The sequence below is a fragment of the Mauremys reevesii genome, linkage group 1 (genome assembly GCF_016161935.1).
Source record: "Mauremys reevesii isolate NIE-2019 linkage group 1, ASM1616193v1, whole genome shotgun sequence".
NCBI lineage: Eukaryota > Metazoa > Chordata > Testudines > Geoemydidae > Mauremys > Mauremys reevesii.
Window position 1 is genome coordinate 51,412,057 of NC_052623.1, and position 18,108 is coordinate 51,430,164.

The 18,108-nt window shown below is 37.3% G+C and overlaps 1 protein-coding gene across 1 annotated transcript in view; it reads right to left on the reverse strand.

Moving 5' to 3' along the window:
- Window positions 1-2,616: 2,616 nt before the first annotated feature.
- Window positions 2,617-18,108, reverse strand: part of UBL3 (ubiquitin like 3) — a 62,703-nt gene continuing 47,211 nt past the window's right edge. The window contains exons 2-5 of the mRNA XM_039519038.1: window positions 14,684-14,792; window positions 10,445-10,531; window positions 4,388-4,465; window positions 2,617-4,045 (exon numbers count right to left, since the gene is read on the reverse strand). Of these exons, the coding sequence (XP_039374972.1) occupies window positions 3,993-4,045; window positions 4,388-4,465; window positions 10,445-10,531; window positions 14,684-14,792 (327 nt within the window). The 3' untranslated portion in view covers window positions 2,617-3,992. The remainder of the gene's footprint in view (window positions 4,046-4,387; window positions 4,466-10,444; window positions 10,532-14,683; window positions 14,793-18,108) is intronic.

The following is an 18,108-nucleotide window of genomic DNA, read 5'->3' on the forward strand; positions in this document are numbered from 1 at the left end:
TCAGTGATGCAGCATCTGCTTCTAGTGAGGCTGCTGAATTTTTTAATGTAATTCAAAGCATCTGTGTATTTTTCTCTGCATCAACTCATCGATGGCAAATTTTGAAGCAACATCTGGGAACATCCTCTGACACCGAAACCACATGATGGGAAAGTCGAGTGGAGGCAATAAAGCCTATCAAACACCAAATTGGGAAGATAGATGATGCCATTGTTGCCATTATGGAGGATAATGCTATGACAGGAACTGTTCGTGGGAGAACAGTGGCAGAGGGAAACGGGATCACCAGAAACATACATAACTTCAAATTTCTGTGTGGCTTAGTGTTGTGCCATGACATACTGTTTGAAATAAATGGTGTAAGCAAGAGACTCCAAGGTGTTGACCTTGATATATCTGGAACAATAGAACAACTGGACAAAGCAAAGTCATAACTACAGTATTACCGTTCAGATAAGGGATTTCAAAACATTCTGAAGAGTGAACAGAAGCTGGCAGAGGAACTTCACACTGAAGCTATTTTCACACCCTTTCAAGAATACAAGAGTCACCGAAGAAGACGACATTTTGATTACGAGGCACGGGATAATCCCATAAGAGACCCCAAACAACAATTCAAACTTGAATTCTTTAGCCAGGTGATAGATTGTGCAATACAGTCTGTTGAAGAACGTTTCATGCAGCTCAAGGAACACAGCAGTATATTTGGGATGTTGTATGATATTCCAAAACTCCACACTATACCTGAAGAAGACCTACACCAGCAATGCAGGGCACTAGAGACAGTGTTGACACGCGCGATATTGATGCGAGTGATTTAGGTGATGAACTGAAAGCCCTTTCAAGATACATTTCAGCAGGATCAACTCTAAAGGCTATTCTGGAATATATGTGCACAAATAAGATGACCACCCTCTTTCTAAATGCTTTTGTTGCTCTGCGCATACTTCTAACACTTCCTGTAACAGTTGCCAGTGGAGAACACAGCTTCTCCAAGCTGAAGTTAATAAAAACTACATCTACACTCCACAATGACTGCTCAAGAAGCAGTTCAAATTTTTGCAACCAAGAAGGCAAGAAAAGGACCACTTTGATTATTCAAATAGATAAAAATGCCAGCGTTTACTATCCAGACAAGAAAAGTTACATTTTTCTGTTCAGGCGTTTGAAAGTTAAGTGTTACTTAATATTTTTGAACAAGGCATTTAAAGTTGTTAGTTCTCCTTTATTGGAGTAGGTAGCAGAGCAATACCATGAGAGGAGTAGAACAGGAAGAAGGCAGAATTGAGACCTTTCAAAGTTTTGGCCCAAGCGAGGGGTATGGGGGTGTCATTTGAGCTCCCCGCCTCAGGTGCCAAAATGCTGTGGGACGGCCCTGTTAGTACGGGATGTACATCAATGCAGCACATTAAAAATTATTCTATAGGCATTAGCAAAGGCATTTACCACGCTTTCTTCCTCCAGTCGGTAGCTTAGGCAAGCCCTGAGGCTGTTGCAACAGTCTTACTCAAGCTGTCATTTATGAACACTAGAATCTGTACAGCACCTTAGTACTACTGGGCTATAATCCCCCAAATGTATCTCTTGTATCTGATATGGCCAATTTACAATATGGAGCGAGAGATAAACTGCTCCTTCTCATGCTTCAATGTCTAAGTATTTTAGAATACATTTCTCGAACAAACCTTACCCTTAACTACCCTTGTACATTTGTTCCCAGAGCCCACACAACAGCGATGTGATGGAATAGATGGAACAACGTTCTGGGTGCTGGTGGGCAAACAAGCATAAAAGTATTCTACTCTGCTTCTGGAGAACCTGCATAGTCACAAGTACTGACTTTTAAAGCTGAGCAGAGTTTAAAGGATTTATTTGAACATTCTTATGCGTGTACTTTGTTCTCCTCAAGAGCAGGCAAAAGCATGCTGATATTTCTATTAAAATTAACCTCTTTGCAAAATAGCAAATATCCAGCAATCTTATTTAAACGGATCAAAGAAGGGTCACACGTTTTCTAACAAGTATATAATGTGGCATTAGTATTAATACCTTAGATGACTACAAATTATTTTACTATACCCGAAGCTCGTTGTCTCCTTCAGTATCCAAACTTACTGAATAATGTACGAGGAAGTTACTTAATTTTAGGCTACCACCACAAGTTCTTTCTCTTCAATATTAAATATGTAATTTTCAAGCTATCACCAACACACTAGATAATCATTTTTCAAATACCACCAGTTCACATGACTGTGAAAAAAAATATAAACCAATTACAGACCCAGTCATTAATTTTAGATCACCACCAAAATGCACTACAATATTCTTTTATTTAGTTTACAGTAGAATCTATCAGTACAGGTTGCAGAAAGAAAATGTTTAGTGCTATTTACAATTTGTTTTAAAACTCTGCTCTATACAAATTTAATTCTGATCAGTATGAACAATATTTTTGTAGGCCTATGGCATATAAAGCATTTCATCAAAGCAGTAACAATGGGTAAAATAACCTGATTACATTTGAATGATGCTGACCATTTGAAAAAACAATTACACAGAACATCTGTAAGGGCTGTGAACACTTAATAAGTACAGAACACAATGTCAACCTGTGACTTTTTTTTTTTTTTTTTTAAGGCTAATGCTATTTATATGGAATATTGTTCTATTATGCTACACGCCAATCTATATTTAAGTTCTATAGTTATGCATTTTATAAGATTTTTATTAAATATATTCTACACTTATTTGTAATTTCATCCAGGAAGAATTCTTCCCGAGTGAAAAAATATAAAATCTTTTATATTTTTACAGGTTTAGATGAAACTAGCTCATGCTTTAGTGCTGTGCAAATTTCTTTAGCATATCAACCTTTAAATTATTGATATGAAATAAAATGGCATCCTTTTTAATTATGTATGCCTTTAAAAATCAGCTTCTGATTTGAATACAATTGCAAGCACTAATACCAAATGCAGATTACATAAAGAAACAAAACTAGTACTATGGCAGAGGTTTTTCTCTTTTTTTAACTTTAATAATTCTTTTGAGGTCTCTTATGAGTAAGCATGACTCTGGACACCGAGATACAGAGGAGTAAGAATTACTGAAAAACATCAATTGCTGATATTCAAATACATAAAATTGATTAGTAAATGAAGTCTTCTAATATTTATGCACAATAATAAAAGCCTATGAACTACAGGAAATTACCCCTCCCATATTAAGGCTAGGAAATGCACTCTCTGCACTTGTTTGTGCTGTATGAACAAGCACTCAGCTAACGTAGGAGAAAAGAGTGCACACAATAATGAAAAAAATAATTAGTTTCAACAGCCCTCTACAGAGTGCTTTTAAATTACAGGCACATCGTTTTTTGTTTGTTTGTTGCAGTGAAAATATATATAGCCAGGCTCGGTTTAGTTAGTATTCTGTGCCAGTTCGGCCACCAAGGTTGACTTGGTAGAATTGACTTCAGTTTTTCCTTTGACTTGGCCATTAGTGAGCTTTTTTAAATTATGGATTCTATTTTCCAGTGTTGTATTACATATTGGAGATTATTTCTAGGTGTCTCAAATATCATTAGAGATTGCTGATGAGAAACATATTGTCAACTGTTTTTAGTGCAAATTGCATCTAGAAAGCTTGATTGATTAGTTCCGGTTAATGAAGATTTTTGTGGCAGCAAAATGATTTCTGCTGTGGAAGAGAACACTAACTTTTTCTAGAGATTGAATGCATTCAAGAACCGATGTATTATAAGATTATTCAGCAAGAAAAAAATAGAAATAAAATCATAATGCAATTGTTCATAGATCTCTCCTTTAAAAAAGAGAATAATGTGACAGTGTTTATGTAATATTTCAGTTCCATGGATTTACAGACAGGCTCTTCCTAAAGGTGTTTGAAGCAAGGTTGGGCCTCTTCTATTCCAGCAGCATGAAAGACAAAGACTATATTACATCACACTTAGCAGGTAAAGCAGACAGAGTTTACAGGATCACACAGCAATTGCTCTCTCCAGTTTTTTCACGGTTCCTCTGACCTGTGGAACAACGAGAAGAAAATTTGCTTGCAAGTCATTTACAAAACAATCAGTTGGGGCGAGCGGGGAGGATAATTGTTAATGATACAAGAACTATGCAAAAATTTTATCTTGTGCAACTTTATAAGCTCTGGAGAATATAAAAAATGTTACTCAGATACATAACTAAGAAATATGCTTTTTATTTTAGTGTATCCAAAATCATTTGGTTACTTGCTTGACAAGAACTATTCATAAACCATGAAGATTTTTCTCTTTTCAAGACATCCAATGAAAATGACGACATTTTTGAACACGTGCCTATGCAGCTGAAGTTGGAAGCTCATCTACTGTATAGCCTACCTTGAGAGTTTGGCTCTGGCAATGTCTCTCTAGCCACCAAATGCATCACTGTTGTCTTGCCAAAAGGAAGTTTTAATGCTGCGTAAAAAACAGAGGGTGATTTAACAACACACAAACTCTTTTCATCACTACAGAACAAACACTTTAACTGGATTAGCTTTTTTCACAGTTTCCTACTTCTTACTTCAAAATTCATACTGCTTATTTACCAATCCTAGAAAGAAGTTTTGTATAATTGTTACACAGGTCAGGGTCTTATAGAATGATCAAATGAAATACTGTGTTTTTAATGTTTGCCACTGTGAGGATGACAAAGTTATGTGGCCTGACCCTGCTCTCTTTGAAGTCAGTGGTACAATTCACTTTAATGGGAACAGGAATGGTCACTTATGCCTTGATTCAGCAAAATGCTTAATTTTAAGCATATGATTAGGCCTATGTGACCAACTTAAGCCACAAAATAAACACTTACTCTCAAGGAAGTGAACAGCACACTGAAGTGTGCATTACTAGAAGCCTAACATTTTTCCAATTCTTTTAAAAAGTAAATAATCCAAATCTCTGATGATATGATGTGATATTTTACAAATAATTTAATGGAATACAACCTCTCATTGCAATGCCTCATGCTTTGATACGGAATACCCATCACACATCAGTAGTATGTGAGAACAGTGCATCTCCAGAAACTTTAAAATGTTGTTTAAAATCAGTTGTTTAAGACAAAGTGTTTTCCTCAACACTGTTACTACCATGTATTACTGAAATTGAAAGAATTTTAAAAATCTGATTTTCTTTTCACAATTCATTCCACTATGCAGTGAAACTAGACTGGTCAGCTTCATATTCCGGTTTTCATAATATTGTGTTTATGTTTTCAACACTCTGGAGTTTTGATAAATATTCCACTGCAATCTCACTGACTGAAAAAAACAAAAACAAAAAACCCCCCACAAAAAAACATAAAAGCATTTATACCCTATTCATATTAGGTTTGGCACACCCTTTTAAAAGGCTCCCCTCAAGGCTTCTATGTTCTGGACTGCAACTTTGTGACAGCATTTGTTCAGTATGGTTATTTGTAAAAGTTTCACATAGTACTAGAGCTTCATTTTCTCCTGAGGTTTTAAATTTTCCACTATAAATTAGGAGAAAAATATCTTCCACCACATGCTCCATTCAAAAAAAATCAATCAGGGAATATCAGCAGCAATAGATGAACCAACTCAGTTTCTCTTTAGGAATTCAAGGTACTTCTTCCCCACCCCCTTAGTATTTGTGCCCAAATACACAACCACTGTGACTTAAAGCAGAACCTTAACCTCTAATGAGCAGGTCACAGCTTCCATTTTCACCTCATAGTCTGCCATCTGCATTTAGAAACAATCCATCCACAGTAACTGAGGAGGAAGGATGGAGAGGGAGTATCCCAACAGTCTCTCTTTTCCATTTCAATCCATTTATTGCAGATCCAAGAATCAGATATAAAACTAAACCTGGTACTTGCTGGCCAGAAGCACTAGATCCCTAGTTTAGATGGACTAATATAATTAATTTAGTTTTAAGCAGCCAAACATTTTCTTCGTAAACATTTTCATTGTAAAACAGGCAATTATCTTATCAGGAGAAAGAGAGACATTGAAATCCCTGTGAAATATAATTGACATTTATACTTCCCAGAGAACAAGCTATGTGGTAAATTAAGGCTACGTCTGCATTACACAGCTTTTAGTGACATGGCTATGTCATACAGCCGTGTCGCTAAAAGTTGTGCAGGAGAGCCAATGAACTCCCACCTCCAACAAGCGGTGTTTGCATTGTCAGCAGGAGAGTGCTCCTGCCGACAACGCGCTGTTCACACTGGCACTTGTCACAGCAAAACTTCTGTCTTTCAGCAGAAGGGGGGCTAACACCTCCGAAAGACAAACGTTTTGTCATTCAATTGCCAGTTTAGACACAGCCTAAATCTGAAGGGTGTTTTTACCCTATGGAAAGCAGCCTGTGCCTATGCATAGAGGCTGTTGATAGTTCTAAGTAACTCTACAAAGGCTATATTAACAAGTCAGTTCAAGAAGAAAATCCCTTTATATCTAGTTTATGTGAACTCTAGGAAGCCATTAGATAAAGACCAAAATGTTGCACACTAATCACATTAGGGAAACGTCACCTAAACTCAAAAGGACACTAGAGGAGACTATGCTCCGATTAGTGAACTGTGGAGCTTGATTATTTACAGTAATCAAGCAAAAGTGTGCTAATATTTCAATTAATGCAGAGATGGGCAAACTACGGCCCGCGGACCATCTTGCCCAGCCCCCGAGCTCCTGGCCCGGGAGGCTAGCCCTGGCCCCTCCCCCACAGCCTCAGCTCGCTCACTCCGCCGCCGGCGCAATGCTCTGGGCAGCAGGGCTGTGAGCTCCTGGGGCAGCGCAGCTGCAGAGCCCGGCCAGACCCGGTCTCTGTGGTGTGTGGTGGCGGCGGCGTGGCCCGGCTCCAACCAGGTGGCACGGCTGTAGCACCGCCAGCCACTGGTCCTCCAGGCAGAGCAGTAAGCGGGCATGGAGCGGGGGGGGATTGGACAGAGGGCAGGGGAGTTTGGGGTAGTGGTCAGGGGGCAGGAGTGTGGATAGGGGTCAGGTGGAACAGGGGGTTGAATGGGGGTAGGGGTCCCGGGGGGGTGTCAGTCAGGAAGGAGGGGGGGTTGGATGGGGCAGGGGTCCTGGGGGGGGGGGTCAATCAGGAATGAGAGGAGAGGTTGGATGGGGTGGTGGGGGTTAGGGTGCGGTCAGGGGACAGGGAGCGGGTGTGTGTGGATGGGGCAGGGGTCCTGGGGGGGGGGGGGAGAGGGAGACACAGATAGGAGGTGGGGGTCAGGCCACGGCCCCCCTCCCCTAACCGGCCCTCCATACAATTACAAAATCCAATGTGGCCCTCAGACCGAAAAGTTTGCCTACCTCTGAGTTAATGGCTTGCATAATTTTTACACAAGTCCTCGTCGGTGGTTTCTAATATTTCCCTGGATTAGGGTACAGGAAGGGAGACAGAAGCATCTGTGGTCTATGCCCAATTCTCCTTTCCTGTTGACTTTTTCTGGTTCTTTTTCTCTTTTCCTCAATCTTTATTCTATTCTGTTCATTTAGTTCTACTGTCCTGTCTGTTATATCCTTTCTTCTGCCTTCTCTCTCCAGTGTCCTTTCTCTTCTTGTCTTTTTTTTAAATAAAAAGAAATATTAGAGTAATTCTCTACTGCTTCCTCCCAGTATCTGATTGGAGAAGGAGAACTTTTGAAATTTAGTACCTCATGGCTATTTGTAAAATTAGTTCAACCACAACCAACTAGTCTAATAATCAGCTATCATATGAAATTTGCTGGTGGCATCTGGAAAACATGCTCTCTTCCCCCGTCTTTTCACACACTGACTACTACCAGCAACAGAAAATGATGGATCTGGCACTTCTTGCAACAATGACACTGCAGACTTTAGAGACAAATTTTTTTTCTAGTACCATTCCCACTGATACTTTTGCTGTTTCCTCAGTCATTCTTGTATCAGCAGATACTTCAAAAGATGGGTTAACAAAGGCTGGCAGACAAGCTCAAGACTATTATTATTATTATTATTATTATTTTAGTTTTAAGCTTCAACTTCAGTCAGTTTTTACAAGATGACGTTTGAGTTTAGAAGTAGAAAACTGCCACACTTTGACAGAAAGAACCAACGATGATATTTAGTGTCCAAAGAGACAATCTGAGGGTACTGTTGCCTCGCCAATTGACAAAATGACTTTCAGTGGTGAGCAAGCCCAAACTCTAGTCAATATTTGCTAACCACTTGAGACAAATGAAATGCTCTTTATAAATGTTATAATTCAACACCCCTAAAATCCTTGGATGAAAAGCACTACAGAAATGCAAAGTATTATAACATCATGAGAAACTGCATACTGGACTAAACATTAAAGTTACTATTTTCTTTTGTTATGGAATGTATCCATGTTGCTTTAGTACAGGTTGCATCAATATTTCTTTTCAGAAATTTATAACTCAGCTGTATAATCTTACGCCAGGTTGAAATTTATTACATTATTTCATTAGCGTTGAAATAAATGTTTTAAAACAAACCTCTAAAATATAACAGAAATAAATCTTTGCAATACATGAAATATCCCTGGGGTAAAGCTGTGATGATTAAATTGCAATACATCAGTGAGCAGCAATCTGAACTAAAATTCCCTGATCCCAAGTATGCATTTAAAATCCATGAAACTGTCTTAATGTAGCAACCAAAAGTATGCTAGCTATTCTTTTCCAGTGGAACTGACTCCTGTTAGTACTGTGAAGTCCAGTCTGATCTCAGTGAAGAAAGTGAGTAACAGTGGTGCAGAGAAACACCTACAGATGAATACCAAATAACATCTTGTATAGCCATCTTTGGCTGGAGAATAATCATCTGAATCTAGGCATCATGGGAGGAGAACCTGATGATGATCCAAGATTGGGCTGGAGGAATGAGGCAAAGGGTGGGGAAAAGAGGCAATATCTTCACTAACACTAATAATACACTACTTCTCACTACCTTCAAGAGTGGGCCATAAAATTGCACAATAGGTATTGTGTATATTAACTAATTGAAGCCTAAATAAAAATTCCACAGGTAAGTGACAGTTACTACTAAGCAGTATAAAGTGAAGTTTACCATTATCTAGCCAGTATATAAAGTAGTATGGGAAAAACTGAACTATATGGAGGATAAATGGTCCAAAAGGAGATCGGCAGCCCAGGCTAGTAATGGATAAAAGGGGTTATCTGATAGCAGTATAGTAATCTATTTAGAATGAATTGGTGGCCACAGTCCAGTTCTTAATGGAGAAGCATCCATTTCACAACTAGCACAAAATGACAACCTGGTTACCATCATCAGGAAATAGGGCAACAATTAAAGGAGAAAAATAGAATGAACAGCCCTATCATTTGAGCTAGTCTCTCCAAGTTGGTGTTGAAGCACATTGGCAAGGCACATATGAAACTTTCCCCCATAATATATTGCATTTGTTTTCCAGAGTCTTTATATGAGATATTGTGGGATGCCAAATACTCTAGTTTCTAACTCGTGCCACCAGAGTGAAAGAAAACACAAAAATGATAAATACAAAGGAATAAAATCATTCCAAGTTTACCTTTAACTTCAAGACAGCTACCCCAGGGATGAGTTTATATTACATTCTCCCCTCCCTGTGCATTCATAATTACCAACAGCATTAACAGAAGCAATGTATTGACAGAGAGAATAAGCCCTTTAGCTCACTTGTCAGATTTGGTAAGAGCAAACAGAAGAGAGATATTTTGTTTAGACATTTATTTTACTTAAAATTCATATGGCCGCCACCACCTCTGAAAGGAAATATTGTTAAATACAATACATTGTGCTACATCTCTGATAAATAAAAAATAAATCTACAAAATATAACTAGAAAACATGACACAAGGGGGCACACTCGAGCTGTATTTCCTCACCATACAAAGTGAAGCCATTTACTTTTGTTCTCACATAACTATACAATTGTATCCTTGGGACAGAGCTAGATATCAAAAATATTTTCCCTCGTTCTAATTCACAGGGTGTCTTTCTTCATTACACTAAGTTCCCTAGTATTGTTTAACCAATTATCATAATCTTTATCCATCATTTTTAATATACTTAGAAATTTCTGAAATGGTTTACAATATAAATGCAGTATACGAGAAGTGGAATAAAATCATCCTTCTTTCATCAAAAGACAATAAAGATAGTATAACTATTCCTTACATGAGAAAAGATTTAATTTACACAGTGATATATACCATAGTCTAACACCTGATTCTAGCAGGATGGAAAAATATGAAGGTAACACAGAGTTACCATGTTATGCTGCAGCAAAACTGTGCAGAAAACCATGTTGTGACCTTGAAGTCTAGAGAGGGTTTTACTTAAACGAGAATTTACTGCATTTTAAATAAATATTCACTTTGCCTAGGGAGAAAGTTGCTAAATTATACTACCCACGTTATTTCATTACCTCCTAGTGTCACATTGCCATGAAGAAACCGTCCTTGATAAATAAGCCGCAGAATATTTGGACTGCTGACCTGCTCTTCTTCCCAATCTGAAAAAGAAGAAAGAGGACTTTGTCAGAAACAGCCCAGCATATGCATCTTTTGTTTATTTCCCCCCATCCAGGGTAGAAAAGAAAAAACAGAACTCTTCCAGTTCAGTACTAACAAGACAGTGCGGCCTGCTGCTTAGTGGAGAGGATCTGAAGTTAAGACTCCTAAATTCTGTTCCTTATTTCCCAATTCAAACTTGGGTAATAACTATTCTTTGCCTCACTTTACTTCTGCTTGATTAATGGTTATAAGTGATATCTATGGTTATAAGTTTCTATGCAAAATATTTTTCAATGGATGATAAGGAAGACACTTCCTGTCCCCATTCAGATTCAATATCCATCTGGATAATTTAGTTCCATTTTCCTTCAATTGCAGGAGATTCTCAATCTCTCTGCCTTCCAACATTCAACTGGCTTAGTTCAGTCTCAGTCCAGCACTGATAAGCAGCCACATATATAGTAGGAACACATCCGTTCTCTGATTTGAAAATCATTTAAAATCAGTAAGCAGAAGTGCTCCTCTCTGTGGCTACTGGGCAGTGTTGAATGAGGATTAGATTTAGGCAGCTGAATTTCCAGAGGGCATAATGAACTGAACATATCCTGAAATTCCTGGAAAAGCTGAATGGTAAGCATCTGACCCTCACAGAAGAGAGACATATTGATATATTTCAGGAAATTTCTCATAGCACAGTCTGTACAGATTTATGTACCATAAATTAGCTGTAAGAATCATGTATAAGTAATGTATAAGATTAGATAATCACTTATTATTCCCGTTTAAAATTTCTGTCAATTTTCAAAACAAGTACGCAAATCTATATTACGTTTTAAGGGTAAATATTGCAAAACATTAACAAAATTATTTAATTTAAATCTGCTCTTTCAGAATGATGTCTTCCATTTATTTGCTGACCAGGTAACTGATACCAACTGTTCACAAATCTGCTTCTGCTCTGCTCCATCTATTGCAATGTTTATATAGCAAACATGAAGAAGGGACAGGAGAAGCCAACTTGTATGCCCAGAATATGCAATGGATAGAATGGGCAGAGAGGAAGAGAAAATGAAACAGGGGTGTTGGGAAAGGTATTTAAAACATTGTGGAAAGTGTGTGACCAGCATCTGGTAGGAAAAGATGCAGGAAGAGAAGAGTGAAAAATGAACTATTACAATTGATGCCTGTTCACTTTTAAAGACATCAGGCACAATGACATATGATTAGAGGTGTACAGAGCACTACAAAGTCAGGCTGACATCAGAAGCAAGTATGAGCAGAAAGTGTGCAGAAGTGGCAATATTTACTAGATGCCTTAAGAGTGGTTAATTTACAAGATGTGATAAAACTAGACAACTGAAACCATCTGAAATTCACGTTTTCATTTACTACCTGTTTTAATGAAATGCAATTCAATGAAGGGACATTGATATGCTGTCAATAGAGTAGCCACAATTATCCTGCTTGATGAAACTTTATCTATAATTTTCTGCTTTAAGATTTCACTTCTCTGACTTCCATCTGGACTGCAGTAGCAAAGTTTAGCCAATCTGTGGTACTAGAAAGATGCAATAATACAAGAGGCCAGAAGATGAAAAGTGGCAGTTTGGTATAATAATTCCTGACGGCTGATCCACCATTTTATGTTTTTAATCTTTGCTCTTTGGCAGAGTCTCGAGAATTCTTCCCCTTAAACAGTCACTTGGGATATTGAATTTTCATAATGAAAACACTTCTCCCCTAGCTAAACCAATGAAAAAAAGTTCAACTGAAAAGTGTCCTAACATTTATCAGATAATCAGCATAAGAGAAAATTTAATTATTCCAACAACTATACTCAGAGGATAAAGTAATTTTAGAAAAGAGGGAATAAAGAGAAACTTTTCTAGGTGGCATGTCAACAATCTGTATGAGCAAATGAATCAAACTGGACATTCTCACTGGGAGTGAGGAAGTTTTTAAATCAAGAGTATTTCAACATATACCTTGGGGGAAGGGAAAAGAAGAGAGCTGGCTTAAGCGTACTTGCTTATAACCCTTTAAGATCATTAAATGTAGTCATGACACTGTGCAAATTTCAGATATATGGCAAAATTCTGCCCTCAGCTGCAGTGATGTAAACCTAGACTATCTCCACCAAACTCAGTGAAGTTAATTTGAATCTTTATTATTGTACCTAAGAGCACAATTCTGCCGATATCTCTGAAAGACCTCAAGGCAGATTCGTCTCTGCACATCTTATGGACAAATCAAACACATAAATAAAAACTTGGGGGAACAGATTCAACATAGTCACCTCTTTAAATAATTTTAATGCGTCATTCGAACTCAGTTATAATCAACTCTTGTAACAAAGATAGTTTTCAAATTGTAAAGAACAAGAGATTATTCACATATGCTCTCTGCTTGGGAAGGCTTAAACAAGTCAATAATAAATTTCAGAGCTGCCTCAATTTTAAATAATTCCAGTTTCTGCCTCTCAAAACTAACCTAACACATGAAATGTAATTTAAAGAGATGGGGAAGAGAGATCACAATTTCAGTGACAAATCTAGGCACTGTACTTTCTCCTACAATATAAATAAGGCCATTAGCAGCTATTTGTTCTCAAGATTTACATACACATAACAACTTGATCTGTAATCATATTCAACCTGTGAGCCATTTCTCTGGTACATGTTGCATACTATGATCACACATTAACATTAGCTGTCGTTCCTTAGGTAATATGGAATGGCTTTTTTCCTATTAAAATACGCAATTTTCTTCATTCTTTGTTATGTGTACAAAGTACAAACCTCAGTTTTAATTGCTGCTGCACAAGTCTGAAGTAGTCAATTTGATGAAATGCTAATTAGATGCACTGACACATAAATAAGAGTCACAAAATATTAATCCCTGATCCTGTGTTACACAGTGCCTGTTATGCGCCTTAATAACTAGGCAGGGTGCTGACTTGAAACTGCAATGTAATATACTCAGTAGATTTAAAGAGACAAAACAGTTGGTTGAGCCAGTACTAATTCACACAAATGCACACAAGATAAATTTTATTTTGTCTGTTGCAGTGTGCTTCTAGAACACAACTATGTACAATAGATACTGAGTTGCCATACCAAAGAGAACCATTGGTCCAGCTAGTTTGGCATAAAAAGTCTCCAACAGCTGTGTGTCTGTATCTAATACTTTAGAGGACCACAACCCTTGCATTTTGTCAACTGTGTAAAACTGCATTAGGGCAAGAAAAATTCCTTCCTAACCTTCAGAGGAGACCAGTTTAGGACCTAAGCATGCATTATTGATACTCCTATTGACATAGATAGCATAGATGCACATTATTCCTGTTCATGTGCAGTAATTTTCTAGTCCTCTTGAAACACTAAGTTAATGGCTCCCAAAGACTTCCAGTATCAGAGAATGTCTAAGTATTTTCTTTCATCAAATTTAACGTCATTTCTCAGTTTTGGCTAGTGTTTTGGATTGTGGGACAGGGAGACAGATTGCCTGATCAGTTTTTGTTGAACTATTCATTATTTTACTTGTACACACGCACACCCCATCTCAGATTGCCCTTCCACTTTCCAAAATAAATACTCCCAAAATGATTTAAAATATCTTCATATTTAAATATGTTCCCTGCTTCCCTCATCCTTCAAAGTCTTTTACAATTGCCTTTTATCATTACCTTTTTTCTGGACATTACTGTATTTTTGTAGGTTGTTTCTGAGGCAAAGCAATCAAAAATACAAAATATTTGAGGTTCAGTTTTGCTATTTCATTCATATAAAATGGCATATTTTCCTTACTCATCCTTCGACAAAGGGTATAATATCTAACACCCGCCAGGATCACTCTGCAGTTATTAGATTTGTACCAAGTCTGTCTAGAAAAAAAATCAAGATGAGGGAAAAGCAGTATGTAGGGCACAATGAATATGAGAAGCAGCCTCAGAAGTAAGCCGGGTAATGGACTATACTTCAACATCTCAAATTTTGTACCACTGAAAACAGAAGAGAAAATATATCTATATAAACTTCCATTTGAATATGAAGAACAATGATAAAAGTATTAACATTTCAGTCTTAATTACAGAAGAGTAAACAGTTTTAACTGAACAGTTAGTAGCTAAAGGACACACAAAAACGACTCACCCATAGGCCAGTTGTCATACACATGTTTTGCAATATCTGCAGCAGAGTCATTTGGTGAAAACAAGAACTCTTTCGTTTTCCCACTTACCAAGATGAGGCGCAAATTTATCTGTAAAGAAAATGGAACATTAGGAAGATTTGCTAAAATACAAATAAACTATTTAATCAAAAGGTTATTTAAATTGCTAAAGTTATTCACTGGTTTTAGCAACTAATCAGTCCAAATTAGTCTAGAAAAAAAATCACAACAGATTTAAACAGAAAATACTAAATATAGACAACTATATTTCAAGTACCTTTGCATCAACCAAAAAGGGTGGACGGAAGGGAGTTTTCCCATAGATGGGCCAAGAAGATGACAATTATACTAATAAAATGTGTCATGTCTATTAAGGCTCTAATTTGATCACAATATATGCAAATGTCTTTTATTAGTTAACAGTACCATCAAATAGTTTTTCAAGGAACAAACAAGTTCAGTAAAAAACATTGCTAAATGCTAAGAATTCATCTTCTCTTGACCTTATACTTAACTGAAGGAGGGAAAATAAGAATAATGCCTGCTTCCTTAACATATGCAAATTTAAAAATATGAAATTTGGCTTCTGAAAATTAAACCCCAGACTAACTCCAAACCCCTCGTCTGTATATTTGCTACCTTGACTGTCAGACCTGACTTTACCATATGGCTAGGGTGACTAGATGTCCCATTTTTAAAGGGACAGTCCCGTTTTGGGGGACTTTTTCTTATATAGGCGCCTATTACTCTCCACTCCCATCCCGTTTTTTTCACAGTTGCTATTTGGTAACCCTACATATTGACCCACTACAGAATATTAGAAAGTCAAACAGCCTCCGGCCAGTGCCCTGTACGTTTTAGGACATGGAATCTTCTGTTGATCTCTCTAACTTGCAACTTTACTTTTGTCCCATGGAGAATAAGATCCTGACTCCATGAAGTGTTAATGACACCATAATTTTTCTCTTAGATGTCTCAAACAGCACCTCCAGATATTGGCATCTTCAGTTATTATTCCCCCCCCTTTCTGTTTGAGAGTTACTAACGGACTGAATCAAGACATTCCATCCCTACAGGACCCAGCCCACAGACCAAAATGACAGAAAGACATCCTAATGTCTAGGTCTCAAAACGGTCCTGGTTACAGCAATATTAGTAGTAGCTAAATGACTGTCAAAGCCTAAATTTCCATCCTCACCCCCCTCACCATCTACCATTCTGTCCCAAGTAACAGAACATAGTGATAACCACAGGGCTAACCTCTGCAGCACACTTGGGTGTGCTAGAAAAACTGCCTTCAGATATATGGTTCCCCTTGCCATTTCTCACCCCTTGCTATAAGACAACGGATATTTAGTACAATAATAAAAAGTGAGGCTTTACTGGATTTTGACCTGTATTCAACAGGGTTTTTTTTTCCATTTGCTATATTACTCACAAATAGGAGCTTGAACAGAGATTCAGCTTGAAAGTTCTACAGGACATGATATTTCTATGTTTTTCCTTTGCCTGAAATTCACTTAGGAATCCAGTAAGGGCGGAAATAGGCTACTGTACAAATGAAGTGGTTATTCTCTTTCTTAAACTCCTGACTGTCATAATGGCAGATACCTTGTTTTTTGACTGCAGTCCAAATGTCAACTCTTTTTTTTTTGGTGCATAAAGCCCCTAAATAATGTTATGGTATACCAGAATATGTATTATTGCTTGCACTGTTCTGTACAGCACAGATAAAGTCAAAGAAGATGCAAGGCAGGAAGGGGCAGGAGTTTTAGAAAAGTTACTTAAACAAGGAAGATTCTTCAAATGCTCAGACCAACCCCAACCAAAAAAAAAAAAAAAAAGAACAATCATACTGAGAAAGTAAAAGAAGATTTCCAAAAAGGCTGTTGACAGACAAATATTACAGCATATGCAAGAACTGTTTGAATTGTGTGTGTTTGGAGATATTCAGTGCCAAAGAAAAACTTCTAAACCTACAGTGCTAAATGGATCTAATTGTTTCAATAGTCTGTGCTATATTTTAATAACTACTGTCTCTACTGTCACTGAATTGCCAAACAATCCAGAAGGTTGAGAAAGGATCACATAATCTAAAATAGTTACATGACTACTTTTTTAGGTGCTGAATAGTCTTGTCACCAAACACTGATGTCTAGCACTCCCAAAGACCGATGAGCTAAAACAGACAGAGCAATGTCTAAGGCAATAGTCCTTGTATTAATCAGAGAACTTATTCCCCACTTAGTACCGCATTTAGGGGATGGCATATTTCCTTGTTTTTCTGCTTCTTAGGTTGTCAGGCTCACTACAGAAAACAAAAATTACATAAAAATAGTGTGAAAATGTAAGTAAAATTAAAGTAACATTTCTGTAAGGACCTAATGCTGTCCCTAACAGCCCTCTGAGTAAATATACAATTTAAAATGAAGAGGAGCAACAGAAATAAAAAACTGAGTAAAAATGTTCATTGACATTTATCCTATGTGGCTGACTCCATTACTGCTGAAGTTCTGCTATTGTCTCAAAGGTTCACATGATCCTGTGGTCCAATATCAAGATGCTTCAGGAAAAGCTAACACATTTTTGAAGAGTATACTGTAACTATATGTAAACTAGGGTTTTTTTATTTTTGTTTCAAAATGTGACCATTACTGAATATTAGCAAAAGCTGAAGCAAATCTCTAAAATACTTAATGAGATGTTATGTCAAGTTATGCAAGGAAACAACTGCTCTAATAAATGGTTAAATATTTTCTTATTTATAGCACTGTGGACTATAGTCATATTTAGTGTGCGTGCTTGTCTACATTTTAAATCTCATTTTTTAAATCTTCTCTTGAAGGATTCTTACTGTTCATGGTGGTGTGACAGTCCCATGAGGTCTGAATCTGAAAGTCTAGTCTTTAAAATCTCCTTGAGGCACCGTGAACTGTTAAAGGCATTCAATTGCTACGCTACTTACTCTGCAAAACTCTCCGATTAAGAAGATCTTTTTAAACATACTACTGCAAATTTGTGAGTGTGAATGTGTATACTAGGGGAGAGCCTGGGTAATGGAAGAGTTATCTAATATACAAGTAGCTAATTTTAAACTCCTATGGTTATACAATGATTCAGATGCCAGTTGTAGAATACATCATATCTCATCATTTGAAATGCTGCAATGGAATTAAAATAAAATGTGTCCCCAGATGATTACCAAAAAGAGTTTATTTTTCTTCCTTCTTCCTAAGGAGGTCCTATCCTTGTTATGCCTTCTGAGCTTTTCATGACCGTGGCTTGTTTTTTCCTCCACGGGGGATAAGATAACAATGAGTCTTGTGATCCTTTTTATGAAGGATACAGAAGATAGGTTCTACCCTCTTGCTGTGGGCAAGACAACCCAGAGTCTTTGCTGTGAATT